Source organism: Micrasema longulum, unplaced genomic scaffold (genome assembly GCF_059751315.1).
Source record: "Micrasema longulum isolate JH-2025_06_02 unplaced genomic scaffold, ASM5975131v1 h1tg000993l, whole genome shotgun sequence".
In the NCBI taxonomy this organism is placed as follows: domain Eukaryota; kingdom Metazoa; phylum Arthropoda; class Insecta; order Trichoptera; family Brachycentridae; genus Micrasema; species Micrasema longulum.
This window is the reverse complement of record NW_028278181.1, coordinates 648606-665271: the sequence shown is the minus strand read 5'-3', so window position 1 is coordinate 665271 and position 16666 is coordinate 648606. Positions and strand designations below refer to the sequence as shown.

At 32.7% G+C, this 16666-nt stretch overlaps 1 protein-coding gene across 1 annotated transcript in view; it reads right to left on the bottom strand.

Annotated features, from left to right (window-relative positions):
• Positions 1–16666, bottom strand: part of shep (RNA binding motif single stranded interacting protein alan shepard) — a 122386-nt gene that overhangs the window by 14661 nt on the left and 91059 nt on the right. Inside the window, exons 3-7 of the mRNA XM_088232511.1 lie at positions 15454–15597; positions 15114–15310; positions 9903–9961; positions 6371–6495; positions 226–420 (exon numbers count right to left, since the gene is read on the bottom strand). Of these exons, the coding sequence (XP_088088637.1) occupies positions 226–420; positions 6371–6495; positions 9903–9961; positions 15114–15310; positions 15454–15597 (720 nt within the window). The remainder of the gene's footprint in view (positions 1–225; positions 421–6370; positions 6496–9902; positions 9962–15113; positions 15311–15453; positions 15598–16666) is intronic.

The window sequence follows — 16666 nt, the reverse complement described above, 5'->3', positions numbered from 1 at the left end:
TCCTAAAGAAACTCAAATAGTTTTTGATACCTTGGGCACAAAAGGGTTGAAATGCGTCAATAATTCACCGATTAATCGCAATAAAATATACACAGAGAGTAACTTCTGCCAACTATTATTAACTAAAATAATAAATCATACTTGCAGTCTGGGTTCTAAAAAAACATTCATTACATGTTATTAAATTATTGTTTAAACACGCCTCGAATAAAAAAAGTGTCTTACTTGTATAATTTGTTCGCATTTTTCCTTGGAGTCCATCCTCGCGAAGCCGACTCCTTTGCTGAGGCCGAAGGCGTCCCGGAGTATCCGGGTGCTCACCACCGGGCCGTACCTGGCCAGCAGACTATCCACATCGTTCTCCTTGAAGTTCAGCGGAAGATTGGCCATGTACAAGTTGGTAGGGTCTTGTTCCTGTTGCTGCAGAGTAGCAGAAGCAAAAAGGTCACACCATTGGAAACAACATCTCATGAATGCACACCTAACATCATCCATTTGCAAAAGTTCACCAAGCCCAAGTACTTAAATTACTTTAGTAAATTTACTGAATTAGCAGTCTCACATGAAAGAATCAATAATTTCGTAGTTTTTTCAATAATGAGGAAGTTCAGTGGTTTTTTTTGAATTTTTTATTTGTTAATAGACTGTTAAACTAAGTCAAAAAAGTTTTTTTTTAATTTTTATATATCGTATTATCGGCGCTACGATTTTTCAAAGTTTTGTATTTCTGAAAAAACTCCGCGTATGACATCAGAGGTTCATTTCCGCTTATTCTCATTCAGTTCTTCCTATTGGTCCAGAAGCGACAAGCAGACCGGAAATCTTCCATAGCTCTCAGATCATAGGCTGATTCACATGAACCAGTGACGTCATTTAAAGTAGTGCGTTTTTATCAAAATATTTTTTATTATTTTTTCTGTACATTTTCAAGAAACTTTGCTGTACAATTTAATGCTCTAAATTTTACCCCGCGTAAGAAAACATTTTTTGTATCCAATTTCCCGTAGGGCTGAAGTTCCTCATTGAAGGGTACGCGGCTAAAACGGGCGCATTGCATTTTTTTGATTTTCCAAGTATTAATGTAATTTTTTCTCTCTCAAAACAGTTCAACAAAATAAAATATTCAAAACCAACAAAATGTGGCTTCGTGCTTTATAAATTGTAGGAAATTAATATGGGGTTACAGCTGATAAAAAATAATCAAAATGCAATGAGTTCATTTTTGTCAGTTAATGAAAGGACTTAAATATATAGTAGGCATTTTAGTTTCTTTTTTTATTTTATCGTTTATAAAAATATTCAGAAAATCTATTTTATTAAATACACGAACCCAGCAACCCACAAATATGGTAATTATTAGTTATTTTTCTCTCCTGTAAAATTTGTTGTTTGTTAATGAGACCATTCTCGCTGTGTACCCTTCAGTTATAATCAACCAAACCGTCTACTAAAAGTATGTACGGAGCATGGATTCAGTTAAAATTTGACCACTTTTGACATTATTTTCCTTCCTCAAGATGCTGGCACATCTTGCCTTTCAGAAAACATATGAAAAAGTCAAACATAAATAATCTCAAGTGTTCTACAGAAATCATCTGCAGAAAAGAGAAGTCTCGGCCTTACAATGCTCATGATCTGTGATTCACTGGTTCGAGTGATGATACTTTGTGTATTATTAACTATTCTGCCTTTAATATTTTTTCATAACCCTTAAGTTTGTTTACTATTTATAATAATTTTAATATGTATTATATCAGGGTCAGCACTTCATAAGCTTCTGGCATCCCAAGTCTATTTTTACTTATCCCTATTTTCCAGATCTCATCCTCCAAGACTAAGTCTTCTAAGAACTGGGCTTCTAAGTGAGGAGCCAGTACTGTAACATATCAACCATGTTCAGGTCAAAGGCTTCAAATCACAATTCTGGAAAAAGCAGTCTCATTATTTCAGATGTGTTTTAAACCATTTACACAGGTCTTACACACGTTCCCGCAAAAGGATTTAAGTCGATAGACATTTGCAGTTAAAGTTGCTTTTGCCAGAATGTGTATAGGACCTACGCAATGAAGAACTTCAGCCCTATGGGAAATTGGATACAAAACATGTTTTCTTATATGCGGTAAAAATTAGAGCATTAAATTGTACAGCAAAGTTTCCTGAAAATGTACAAAAAAATATCGAATTTAAAAAAAATAAAAACGAACTACTTTGAATGATGTCACTGGTTCATGTGAATCAACCAATGACAGGAGAGTAGTGGAAGATTTCCGGCTTGACTGTTAAAGGACCAATCGGCAGAACTGACTGAGAAGAAGCGGAAGAGAACTTGAGACGCCACATGCGGAGTAATTTCAGAAATACAAAACTTTAAAAAATCATGGCGCTGATAATACGATACATAATTCTTTTTTTTTAAATTTGGCTTAGTTTAACTGTCTATTAAGAAATAAAAAAGTTTAAAAAACCACTGAACTTCCTCATTGGTTTAAAACACATTTGAAATAATAAAACTGCTTTTTCCAGAATTGTGGTTTGAAGCCTTCATCCTGAACTAGGTTGGTATTATTCTAGGTATCCCCTTCCCAGCCTAGGCTTTAAAGAGCTGGGTTGTTAAGTGGAAGGCAAGACCGTCACTTTCACACATAATGTATATAGACATTTTGCTACATACTTTCAGCAAATTGACTTTTTTTTATAAAAGATGAAATTGAAGCAAGAATAGTAAATACAGCTATATTTTCCATCAAAAGATATTGATTTTCAATCTTCCGACCACTGACGTATAATAAAAAGACACGTTATTCCCTTACAGGTGTATCTCCGATTCAACAAATAGAAGAAAGCAAATACGATACACATGCAAATATTGAGAGATGTATCATGTGTCTACGAATCCAATAAATTAGATTGTATTTACAAATGAATTGACATATTTATATATAAATATATATACATATATATGTTCTGTTTTCCACAGTTGCATTATAATCAAATCATTTTCTTATCACATATGACGATGCCATTTTTCTGGGTAACATCACGTCTGATTATGACAAAGGTCCGATAGAAAACGCAGACCATGAATTGAAATGTCTTTGTTTGTAACGTGCCTATTTAATTATACGTCATTGCTATCATTTAGTATTTTTAAAAGAAGTACTTGAATCCATAATAAATCCAATAAAATTTCTAAGAATCTTTCACACGTAAAGAACATGTTATTAGAATTAGAGCTTGGTGACAATTTTGCAGAAAGGCAAACGTATATCTAGTACCTGACAGTCCATTTTTAATCAGCCTTTAATAACAGTTCTATGCTAATAATTATCAATTCGCTAACATTAACTTGTATTTCTATTCTATTAGTTTCATCTCGTGAAATTATTTTAAATAATATAATATATTTGTAGAAAATACCTACCTACTTTTATTTGGGGATTTGAAATATTTACATGAACAAAAAGAGTGATCAGGAATTGTCATACATTAAATTCTAACTACAAACTATTATTCACACTGGGTCCATCTAACTTGTGTTTATTAATAAAGGAAGACAATACAGATTTTATAGGCTGAGGTGGGTTTAGTTGACTAATTTATCAAGATGTTAGTTCAGTTCTACAGTCGTTCTAATCATGAAAGAGATAGAGATACCTACCCTATTTTTGGCTAGAAAAATACTTAAATGCATGGTATTACCTAATGAGAATAAAATCTGATGAAACTTCTCCAAACTCCGGGAAACTTGGTGCCAAGCATAGCATTACAGGGTATCATATTTTTAAAACAATTTAAATTCTGTAAAGTACTTTTAAAAGCTTACAGCACCTCCCACAAAGCAACTGACAAGCGTAATCATCGTTAAGCAAGGCGATAGAAGGCTCATATTCCTTTATGAAAAATTACAGCTTGTATTTTCATATCTCTGTGTATGCCAAGCGCTTAGTTTTACTTCACCTCCAATGTGGCGATACTTTCTTCATTTAGTAATGTATCTACAAGCATGCTTTGCGTTTTCAACGGTTGCTCTCGGGTCACAGACAATGTACAACAGACAACACCACAATAAAGGTTTCACTGACAGAGGAAGGTCATTTGGTAAGAGACAAAGCAGATCACTAGTTTAGAAGAAGACAAAAAGACGGTAGAAAGAAAGCGAGAAGTCCACAGATAAAGCGACAAACAAAAGTAGTTATTCTAGTTCGCAAACGTTCGAAAGAAATAGAGACATCAAATAGAGAGGGATGTATTTATTTGCTGCACTGTAGCAAAAAATAAGAGTTTGTTGTTTTGTAAATGTCTGTCTGATAATATGTATTTATTAAAAATAATTACACTTTCGAAAGTCTAATGTGTGTATTGTATTTTCTTGGATCTCATAAATCTAATGAGAAAACCATCAAAGTCTGAATGTAGAATTCCTCGCAGAACCTTTGTGTCTATCAGAAAGCTAAATACTTTATTGGGTTCTGCTAATGGATATTGAGTTGAGGGAGTAAATAATTATTTTAGACCCTACTAAGTAATTAAAAGATAAATATTGTGATATCTCTGTCATGCGACGTCTGTACGTTAGATAACTTTACAAGTGAAATAAAGATTACAACTGAAATTAAAGCCAATTTGGAAAGATCTTACAGCACTGTAATCCCAACTCTGCACTTGCTAGTTCTCTTAATGTTATTCTTGAATTTTCAACTACCAAGATCCAACGGCGTTACTAAGGGTCGGGTTAGTAAGAATACTTAAAAGAAATAATGAAAATGTGTAGTAAGTTTGTGTGTGGCAAATTTGCGCCTCGATAGAGGATGAAACTTTGTGATTTTCTGCATTATTAATATTATGCCGGATACAATTATTTTGGAAATGCATGCGATGTTTACCAACTTGTACCAAACGTCAGTTAAATGTTCAGAATTCTGAATAGTTCGTTCCTTGGGAAGTCTGGTCCACGGTCCTTGTGGTAATATATTACATAGAAATATTTTTATTAATAATTATTAAAAATAACATTCTCACTTGAATAAAATTACTCAAACATTTGCCACTGTAAAATATTTTAAAATTTTGATCGGTAGGTGCAGATTTTGTAAAGTAAGAGTTATTTTAGGAATTAATCAGTCACCATACTGTCAAAATAGAACTTAAATCAAGGCATTTTATTTATGCAATAAAATCATTCATTTGATTTATTTTAATACCCGCATACCAAATGCACATATTGTGTTATGGTGGATATATGTATTTCGATAATATACCTATATCAATTAATATTCTACAGTTTGTAAAATTTAACAAAATTATAATACCTTTGCGATAAACAGATTTGATGTATTTTTATAGACCAATTTTGTCCGCAGTGGATATAAATTTATTTATAATTATACTTATGAATAAGTACTCGTAGAATCAACAAGGAATATCTAAATTAGGCGTGTACTAATATTATTTTACTCCTTTAATATATTTATGTAGAATCCTATTTTTAAGCATTTTAGTCATCATTTTATTTATAATTTAGTGTCGTTACATTGGTTAACATTGTAATATTCAATTAATTTCTCTTAATTTAAATTTCACAACTGACTTCTCACACCATCATTTGAGTAAGTTATTTTATAGACACATCTTCTTTTTGATAACGTAGACTTTTTTTATTGATAAAAGCTAGTTTAAACTGGGTAATCCCTGGCTATCTTATACATTGTACCATATTTCATGGTATTTTTCTCATACATTCACTTAACTTGACCAAAACATCGCAAATATATATATAGTGTTCTCTTAGGCGTATTCGCCGAGGTTTTTCTTTGTCTCAAATACTTTTCCAAGAGTTACTAATAACACGGAATCACAACACAACAAAACTCGATCAATTACAAAATGGCTGTGAAAAATAAACAAGTAATATCATTCGATAAATGATGTATCACACAAATGTTCGTTCTCATAGAATAATTATTGTAAACCTTATCATCAATAGTTTTTATCAAAACATGTCACATTTTAAACTATTCCTAACAGTTTAATTCAAACATGAGTTTTATATAATGTACTCCAATGTTATCCATTATGTTATCCATTATGATAAAAGTAGTGAAAAAAATCATTAAAATTATGTTTCAAAGTGCCTTTGCTTTCAAAATTTTAATTTAATAGGTTGTAATTGTTCATTGGTAATGATTACTTTATTTTTTACTTTACAAATTTCAGAAATTGATCGAATAAAAAAAGTTGACTTTATTATTTGGAAAATAATTGATCTAGTTTAAGAATTAATCGTTAGGAAGCAGAAAGTGTGTGGATGTGATGTGATGCGTGTGCGTGTGTGGTGTGTGTTTAGTAAATATTACTTGCATGCACAACGTACACTGTTGGGTTTACGCTGCAACCAGATACCCACTTTAGCCATCTGCGCCTGGATCGCTTGGCTCTGTAGGCCTTTCACGGCGGCTTCGGCTGATGCGACGGTGTCGAAATCCACGAACCCGTAACCTGCCGACAACAGAACAAACTCCCGAGTTACACTACATGGAAATACACACAAAGCTATATCAATAAAAAAACAATTACCGTTATTGTACCAATGTTTTTCGTTAGGTGCCAATTTTGTTTGTTTATAATAACTATTAAATAATGTTAACATATCTTCGCGTTAAGGAAACAATGTTCTCTGTGGATTCACAATTTTTTTGAGACATAAAAAGTTTGAAATGATGACATTATTTTATCCAATATTTTTTATCAAAATTGTCTTAATAAAGTTATTGATAATTAAGGAATAATTTTGTTTTTTTTTTAAATTTTGATGCAGATAACACCCCATTGGTAAAAAAACATATTTTTTTTTAGATATAACCTTTTTTCCCCAACGCTACGATATTACAACAGACATGAAGAATATTTTACAGAAGGGAATATTGAAGTCCAGGCATGCACAGGGCTTATGAACTGCCATTGGCTGGTTAGTACCTACAATAAAATATTTTTACTCGACAGTATTTCAGAAGTCCTTTTTAATTATTTTTTTTTTTTTAATAAATGTGATATTTCCCTATTACGTCGTCAAATGTATTAAAATAAAATGTGTATCCATAAACTGTCACCAATTAAAAACCCTAAGGCATAGAATTAATTATAAGTCCAATTCCTCATATCAATAAAATAATCAGTTTTTTCGTCGTCCTGTAACAAAAATGACTTATGCGGTGTTGTTAGCAAAGCGACGATATTTGAAGCAAAGCCAAAGATTATTATTTGTGTATTCCACTTTTGAAACAAAGTCTTTATTTTGAAGTTTTCGGTGTGATAGTTTGAACAGCTGTTTTGAAGGTGCTATCTTTTTTAGAACCAATATTAATTATTGTAATTTTTTTTATGCAGGTACATATATCAAAACCTTTTCTATTATTTTTGGTTTTACATTGAATATAAAAAAAAAGGTACCTACTACTTAATAATCTAATTTAGCTCTCGTTAAGCTTTAAAGCCTACGTTTATTTAATTAGTTATTTCATAGTTAGAAGGTATGGTTAAAAAAATACTGTATTCAAACTAAACTCAAATTAGTGAAAGATCTAGATTTCTTGTGCAGTTCATTTTTACACTTAAATAAAAAATAATTAAATCACAAGTTACGTAAACATAACTTATAAGATTTAATTTAATTCTAATTAAGTAAACGACTTACGTACCACGGTAACTTTTAACATAGTAAGTTATAAGACAGTTTTTTCAGAGAGAGTTTTTACGGGTGAAAGTATTTCCAGAATCAATGAGGAAGTTCGGTGTGTTTTTTTATTTGTTAATACAACTAAGCCAAAATTAAAAAAAAAATATTATCAGCGCTATGATTTTTTAAAGTTTTGTATTTTTGAAATTACTCCGCGTGTGACGTCTCAAGTTCTCTTCCGCTTGGTCCGCTGACGGCAAGAAAATGGAAATCTTTCACAACTCTCTTATTATTCCTTGATTCATATGAACTAATGGCGTCTTTCAAAGTAGTTCGTTTTTACGTATATTTACAAGAAATTTATTTTACCACTGAATGCTCTAATCTCTAATTTTTACTGCGCGTAAGAAAACATTTTTTGAATCCTGAAGGGCTGAAATTCCTCATTGAACAAGTTTTTAAAAGTTGGAAAATATCCTATTTTTAAATCATTTTTAGATCTTTCACTCTCTGAGTATAGTTGAATTCGTGATAATAGATAAGAAATATCGAATGAGTAGAATTTTTTCAGGTTTTCGTGTTTTTGTCAGATGTTATTCTTAAAAACAAAATGGTTGCCATAAACACGACAACCTGAAAATCTATCCTCGATTTTTAGTACCCATTCAGGCTAGTTCAGCCTCTAGATACTCAGGAAGTGTAGCAAAATAACCCAGAAATATTTTAAATGTGCACCTAACTGCTCCTCATTAATTAAAGCAGACATTGGACATACGTTCAATATATCTCCGCTACAGTTCGTTTTTCTCCAACAGGCCAAAACACAAATCTGCAGATACAGGACTCTGAAGTTTTTTTTAACGAAATAAGCATAAATAATGACCACAACTTGAGACAAAATCCGTTAAAAAACAAATTAAACAATTTAAAAAAAATATTTTTTATTTTAATTTTATTAATAAAGGCTTTCTCAGAACTCATGTACACTTACCCAATTTCATTTAAAATGGTCTGTTAGATAAAATTTAACTAAAATGACGATATGTAAATGGAATAGAAAAGGTTAATTCCAAAAATTTTGTTCTTGCTAAAACGCCAGAAACGGTGACGACATGCGTATGACGTCACAGTAACCAATGTAAGTAAGGTAAATTTAATCATGTGTTTGCGAAAAACGGCGAGTGGTAATTTAAAAAAAATATGGAATTTTTGTAAGACGAATATTATTAAAAAAAAAACACTTCAACCTTTTGCACTTCGTTTGCGACAATACGTCGCTATAGTATGGTAATTGAAATATTTAATTGTCGGGAAAAAAAAAACATCTTTCTAAATGTTATTAAATAATTGTATATAACCACTTACCGACTTTTCTAGGTTTACCGGTTTCGAAACGTACCCATCTCTTCGTCAGGACACCGATTAAACTAACATCGGTAAGTGATTATATGCAAGTATTAAATAACATTTAGTAAAAATTTTGACCACAAAGTTAATGCTTTAAACAGTAATAATAATAAAAACGTGTTTGTCCAAATTTTTGTAGACAAGGTCTGGATTCAACTCCTTGGGGAGCTGTTAACATTAACATATTACAACAGAGATGAAGAAAATTGAAGAGAAGGTAATATAGAAGTCTAGGCATCTACAGGGCTTATGACCTGTCATCAAAATAATTTTTTTAGGCGTTGCCTAGTATGTAGGTGAAATAATTCAATTAGATTAATCTCAGCTCTTAAACTTCACAAACATCAACAGATGAAAGAGTTGAAGGAATATAGATGTTCAAATATGGGCAGAATGGTGAATGTTACACAGTGTGTAAAGTGGCCACTTAAACCAGCCAATGACAGGTCATAAGCCTTGTAGATGCCTAGACTTCTATATTACCTTCTCTTAAATGTTCTTCGTCTCGGTTGTAATATTTTAATATTAAATTTAAAATAATTAATATTATAAATACACTAACATTTTTGTTTGACTTTGCATAAGTGATCTGGAGTTGCTAATATGTCATACCAAAAATAGTTTGAAGGGCAGAGGGTTAAATTAATTAATGAAGAGCGTACTATTTAATTACCAATATTCGTCACTTGTAATAAAACCCTATTGGTGTTATGGGTATTAGTAGGTACACAGAGATGTGATGGCGGGGCGGTGTGTTAAAAAATAATTAATTTTCTGAGTTATTTCAACATTCCTTCGCTCTCGCGTTAATAAATATGTTTACCTTTACATTTATTTGTATTCTTGTCGAGTATGGCTTTAGTAGAAATGATGATCCCATATCTGTAAACACACAAAAAACATATTAATTTCAAAGCAGATAATGAAGACAAATTCTAAAAGAACAATGGGAGAGTTATGACTTAAGAAAGTAAGTACAAAAACACCTTTACTGCACCATGCATTTCGTCAAAGGCTTAAGTTAAATGGGTCCTTAGAGTAATAACACGCTACTATCTTACAGGGGCGAACCGTGTATAGAAGTGATTATGCGCAGCTTACCATTATACTTGACTAACCATAATAATGTTTTATTGTAACTTTATTTACAGAAAAACAAATAAATAATTACCATTTATTTTAAATCATTTCCACCGTTTGTATTTTTATCCTAATATGAATATAAATATTGATAAAGCGCGCTCAACGGGTGCCCGAGCGCCTGCGGTGAGCCAAGAAACTAGCCGATTCCAGCTTATTTTTTCATACAAATAAGTAAACTGTATTTTGAATGTCTTAATCCCAGTAAGGGTTTTTTCTCCTAGATTAAACTTGCAGATTACAAAATTATTTGAAGATTCTGATTTGGAAAACAGTATTTAAAACATTGTTTCTTAAGGGCTATTTTTCTTTGAGATGGTACTTTTGACATAAGACCATAATTACTTTCATGCATCATATTGCAGGACATATAGCGCTCGACGCGGCCTTTTTTAGCACTTTTAATTTTTAGAACAATTCGGCCAGTTGATATTTTAATTGAATACCTAATATCGACTGAATTCATAGTGGTATTTTTTATTTATTTTTTAATGAGTTATGTATTAAGATAATGGATAATATATCTATATAATATAATATATCACGAAGTTACATAGTTTGAGTTGATTTCATGGATGAGAGTTGTTGTATCACACAGAACCACAGAAAAATATCAATTTATAGTATATATTACTCACATTATATTATGTACCTTCTATGTAGGTACAAATATAAGATTTTTTTATAGCTTACCTGTAAATAAAATCACCATTCGCCACTGCTACGTTATTAGATAGACATTAGACACTCTATTGAGTCACCCATATCAAAACACATTCTCAATATGTAACAAAAAAAAATTAAAAAAATGTTCATTTATCTGAAGATTGCGAAATGTAATAGATGGAAAGAGTAGTGTTCTTATATATAAAACAATAATATGTCTACACATAAATTACTGTTCTTCTATTCTTGTTTTATGTAATGAAGGATAAATTAAAAATATACAAATTCTTCAAAATAAGGCGAAGACGATTATACTCATAAGAAATATCTATTCTAATGTAGAAATAATGCACAAAGAAACTGGCTTGCTCAAATTAATTTGCAGCAAATTAAAGTAGCAATTTTTATACATACAATAATTAAGGGGATGAATAAAATAAAAACAATAATAAAATTTAACCAATGCCATACATATGAAACAAGCGATAAAAAAAGATAATATTACCAATGAGGAGAAAAACAGAATTTCAAAACTCATTGTACAGGGGATTGAAGCTGTACAATGAGTTACCAGAAGAAATAGAAAAGATCGAAATATTTAAAATTAATTTGAAAAAAAATGTTACTGAGAAATTTTGATAAAAAATTGTAATGAGAAAAACCATTTTATGATTATTATTTTTCTGCGAGGCGTCACGTCTGATTTCGACGAAAGTCCGTTAGAGAATGAATGCAAGAGAGACAATTACCCACGAATTGACATGCTATCAACTACGTAATAACTTGTCTAGTTAATTATACGTCATTCTTAAATAACAAAACAAAATTCACATTGTACACTTTTTTTAAATATTTTTTTTTTTTAAAACATATTCATCATCACCATTACCTTTTCCACACCCAGTGGTGAATAGGGCACTGAATTTGTAAACCAAATACAACGTATTTCATCCTACGCTTCAGCTGACAGTCCAGAAACAATGAAATATTGTAGTTTAAACAACCTTACTAATAATAATTTCAGATTCATGAATTTTAAATTAAACATTCTAATTGACTAGCTAAACTATAAAGAGGGAATTTTCCGATTTAGTGCTGCTTTTTAAGTTATTAAATAATGTTCTTGACAGTCCAAAACTTGTGTGAATTTTTATGTGAGACAGCGTGGGACGAGACAAAATACTTTTTTGCTGTTGATTTGCATAGTTCAAACTATGCTAAATACTCACCTATTTTACGGCTCAACATGTTAGCGAACAAACATGGAAACATAGATTTATTTCATTTATCTTTATACAAATTAAAATCGTTACTTTTTAATCACTTCTTTTCTAAATCATAAAAATGTACGTGTTATACTAGATTTACTGTTTATACTATGATACATCGCCTCTGTTACTTCAATAATTTTTATATTTAAACTCTTTATTTATTGTTAATTTGCTGCATACCTATGTTATAAATTCTTATTTAATTTTCCTTTCTTATTTATTTATTTTATGTATTTGTATTTCCTAAATTTATGTATAGGAGTTTTGTTTCATTATAATTGTTTTTCAATATTATTTTATACTTTGTCAAAGGCGTAAGCCGTCAAAATAAATAAATAATATAGGTAAAGTTTTATCTAACTTTCAGTGTTACGGGAAATTGGATGCAAAAAAGTTTTCTTACACGCGGTGAACATTAGATCATTTAATTGTAAGGCAAAATTTCTCGAAAACATACGAAAACAATAACAAAAAGGATTTTAATAAAAACTTACTACTTTGAACTACGTCACGAGTTATTGTGAATCAACCAACGAAATCGTTGTGATAAATTTCTGGTTTACGGGAAGCCAATTCACTTATCAACAGAACTCACCGTAGAGAACTTGTAACGTCACACGCGGAGTAATTTCAAAAAATCATAGCGCTGATAATACGATCCATAAAAATGTATACTCTTTTAAATTGTCATAGTTTGATAGTGTATCATAGTATGTCATAGTTTTATATACGTCAATGGTGACAAATTTAAAAACTCCTCTTTAATAATACTCCTCTTTGATAATTTGAATAATTTGAGAGTTCATTTAAATAATAAACAAAATGGTTTAATTTGCCCTAATTTCTATTTTATCAACAAAAAGTGTTTTTATTACAAGTCGGTAATTTTGAAAAACGATTGCGGAAATCTGGGCATCAAGAGGGCTCATGATCTGTCATCAGCTGTTTTAGCGATTACTTAATAAATTCATTTTTTTTTTTTTAAATTCAGTACAGTTCGTTCGAATGTTAAAAGATACTATTTTAACGTGTTAGTTAGTGTCGGTGAATCAAGTAAGCATACATGTTTACTTTTGTAAGCACGCACATTTGAATGATAATTAAGAAAACTCATTGTTACGCACACATAAGTATTTTTTTTAAAAGACTACAGAGAAAACGAATATTTTACTGTTTTTTTTTTCTATTTCTTGTACTAAAACAACAAAAGTTGAGTAAAATCACAATTTAAAGGGGTCTTTTCAAGTTTTTTCAAAATTATTTTTATTTTTAAATACGCAAAAAATTACGATGATAACAGTAGTAATATTTTTTCGTGTGACGTCGGATAAATTTTCCAGGAAGGTTTTAAATACGCGTATTTTGAATCATTCGAAAACGAGACGTTTCGCGCCCTGTAGGACAAACGACACGTATAACGTTTTGGGGCCAAACTTGTACGCAATGTTTATTAGAAGCGCAGTCAGCGGTCATAACGCGTGACGTCAAAATGACGTGTGCCAACTGCGGGCCGTTTTGTATGTGCCCATTTTTAAAACTGAAAATTATAATTGAAAACTTGTTCGAATCGTAAAAACCCGGTCAAAATATATATTATATTTTAAACGCTATTTCCGGCTTGTAAAAATACCCTATTGTTGTCGTCTCACCAGGAATCGAAGCCGAAAACGCCATAAGTGGGGCAAGCTTTTTGCCCACTGCACCGCGGCACGGGGCGGCCATTTTGTTGTCGTTTCTTTTTAGTGGGTAGATGTTATTTGCTTTCATTGGAATTATTCCAAAATGAGGTCCAGAGTAACGAGTTAAAAGGTAAAGTTATCTGACCTTATAACACGATCCTGGCAGAACTCCAAAAGGAATTTCAAAGCTAGTCACGTTTAATTGTTTTAATTCGGATCCCTTAAGGCCATGCTTACCTAACATGGAGTCAGAAATATAATTTTCTCAAAATAACTTCATCAAAGTTTGCCCACCACCTTTTTTAAAGGGGTAGGCAAGGATTCTTTTATGTAACAAATTATAAAAACTTTTTTTTCCATCACAAGAGGCCCAGGAGGCCCAATAGTAAAGTATACACATACTACGAATACCGACAAAAATATATGAAATGGATTTAGAAAAAATAATTATCGATTAATTAAAAAATTAAGTCGGCCTCGTGGTGTAATGTTCAGCGCGTTTGCCTACCATGCGAGAGGTCTCGAGTTCGATTTCCGACATAGTTGATATAAAATATTTATTTAAAAGGGTGTTGTCACACCAGAATATTTCATAGTCCCTGGACTGGTACCTGAAGCGTAAGATTGATCATCTTGCCTTCATGCAACAAAAATGATCAAGGTACGCTGCGATTGGTGTACCAATGCGGTGCCCTATGCACCATTGGACGCGGAAAGGGAATGATGATGATGATGAATTATATTTTCAAAATCAATATGGATATTGTGGAAAAATATTTTCATACAAAACTTTAAAAAATAAATTTTATAAAAATATGTGACAGGTCCTCGTGAATAGTTTTCGCCTTCCAAGCCTAGGTCTATAAAGAGCTTGGCTACTGTCTGGAAGGCGAGAGTTTGCATTTTGCTAAATCTCCCTCTCCAAGCCCAGATCCGTAAAGTATCCGGCTATTAGGTAGAGGGCGAGCTCTTTGACATTCTCGGGTTTAACCAGTGGTCCCCCGAGGATGAGGCTCCTTTAATGATGTAAAGGATCACATTCACATAGAATGCGTATAGGTGTTTCCTCATCTGCACTGCAGAACCTCCATCTAGAAGTTTCGGATAGGTTCATTCTAGCAAGGTGTTGGTTCAATCTGCAGTTCCTGCGAAGGCTCTAGATATAACTCTCACTGGATTTCGGCTGAGCTTTGTTAGGCCAAAAGCGAATGATAGTGACGCGTCGGGTATTGACGAATACGCGTGCGGGACAGCAGCGGGTGCCGGGACAATACTCACTGCTGGCACATGGTGACGAGGTCTCGGTCGGTGGTGGTCTGCGTGAGGCCGCGGATGTAGAGGTTGGTGCGGGACAGCAGCGCGCCCGGCGGGTTGCTGAGCGACGTGCTCTGCGTGCCGGTCTGGGAGCCCGTCCCGGAGGAGGAGGACGAGGTGGTGTTGCTGGGGGAGGCCGTCGGTACGCGCCCGCTGTTAAACTGGAGAAGAAAAACACGATTGCCACAAGCATATTCCGATAAATTTATGAAATTGACATTCTCCATGCTTTAATCAAAGCAGATTTTATGCTTAAAAATTGTGGAGATTTGGCAGGTGAAATGAGGTGTCCGGATGCCCTCACCTGGGGGTGGTGCGTGTGCGGGAACTGCGGCGGCGGGGGCGGGTAGCGTGCGGGCGGGCCGGGCCCCCAGGGCGCGTGGTAAGCGCTGGCCGCCATGGCTGATGGGGGCGCGCGCGCTCGCGGGGGGGCGCCACCTACAATGCCCTGCAACGAAATAAACATACATTTGTTATAATTTTGAGTAACAAAGATGTTGAGTGGCGTAGAAAAAATATTTGGTGCCATAATAAAAATGTTTGGTGTCGCAACAAAGATGTTAGGTGCCGCAAGAAAAATGTTTAGTGCCGTATTGAATAAATAGTTTAGACTTTACTTCCTATTATTTTTCACAATAATGACACATTTCTTTTAAATAACGGGAAACGTTATGTAAAAGAAATGTGTCAATGTGTGTATATTCACATGTAAAATAGCTTTTTGCGGTAATTTCTGCATTTTTAACTTCAAAACGGGAAAAAATGGCCTCCCGTGTTTTATCCTCGTAAGATACTATAAATACATTTCATAAAGTTCAATCAGAGGCTTCGTCTTAATATTGGTAACATAAATAAAGTGCCGTTGCCCATTGATAAAATAATTTAGTCTAATGAATTTTACCCATTTCAACAAAGGTTTCAGCTCTTTAATTTCATATTAATCAACAGATGAAGAATTGAAGCACGGATTTGGAAACAGGCAGAATAGTGAATGTTACGCAGTGCATCAAGCTGGCACTTAAACCAGATACCATTTTTATAAAGATTTCGTTTGTGCCCGGGCGGATGAATAAAACAGTTTTGTGTGTTTAGTAAAACCAGAACCCTGTAGCTCAATCACAAATAACTATCGACGTGCTAATAAGCGACGTGATAACAATTTCTCACCATGGTTGTTTATCGTATTCGCGATCACAATAGAACATCCGTGAACACCTAATATTAAATGTCAAAATATTTATGATTTGCGACGCATAATCCGCATATTTGAATTTCACCGATGTAAATATGGAAAATATTCCAAAACTGATATTTGTATTTATTTATTTATTATTTATCATGCTATTTATTGCATTTAGCCTGCGGTTGGCAAGCTAAATATCAAGAAAAGCAGTCGCCATAATAGCTGTAATTCAATTTTCACTTTTTTGTATTAGATACTTCTTACTATTTTTCAAATGCAATAAATTGTATTATTTTTTATAGTAAACGCCGGTTTTTCTCCGACGAACTATATT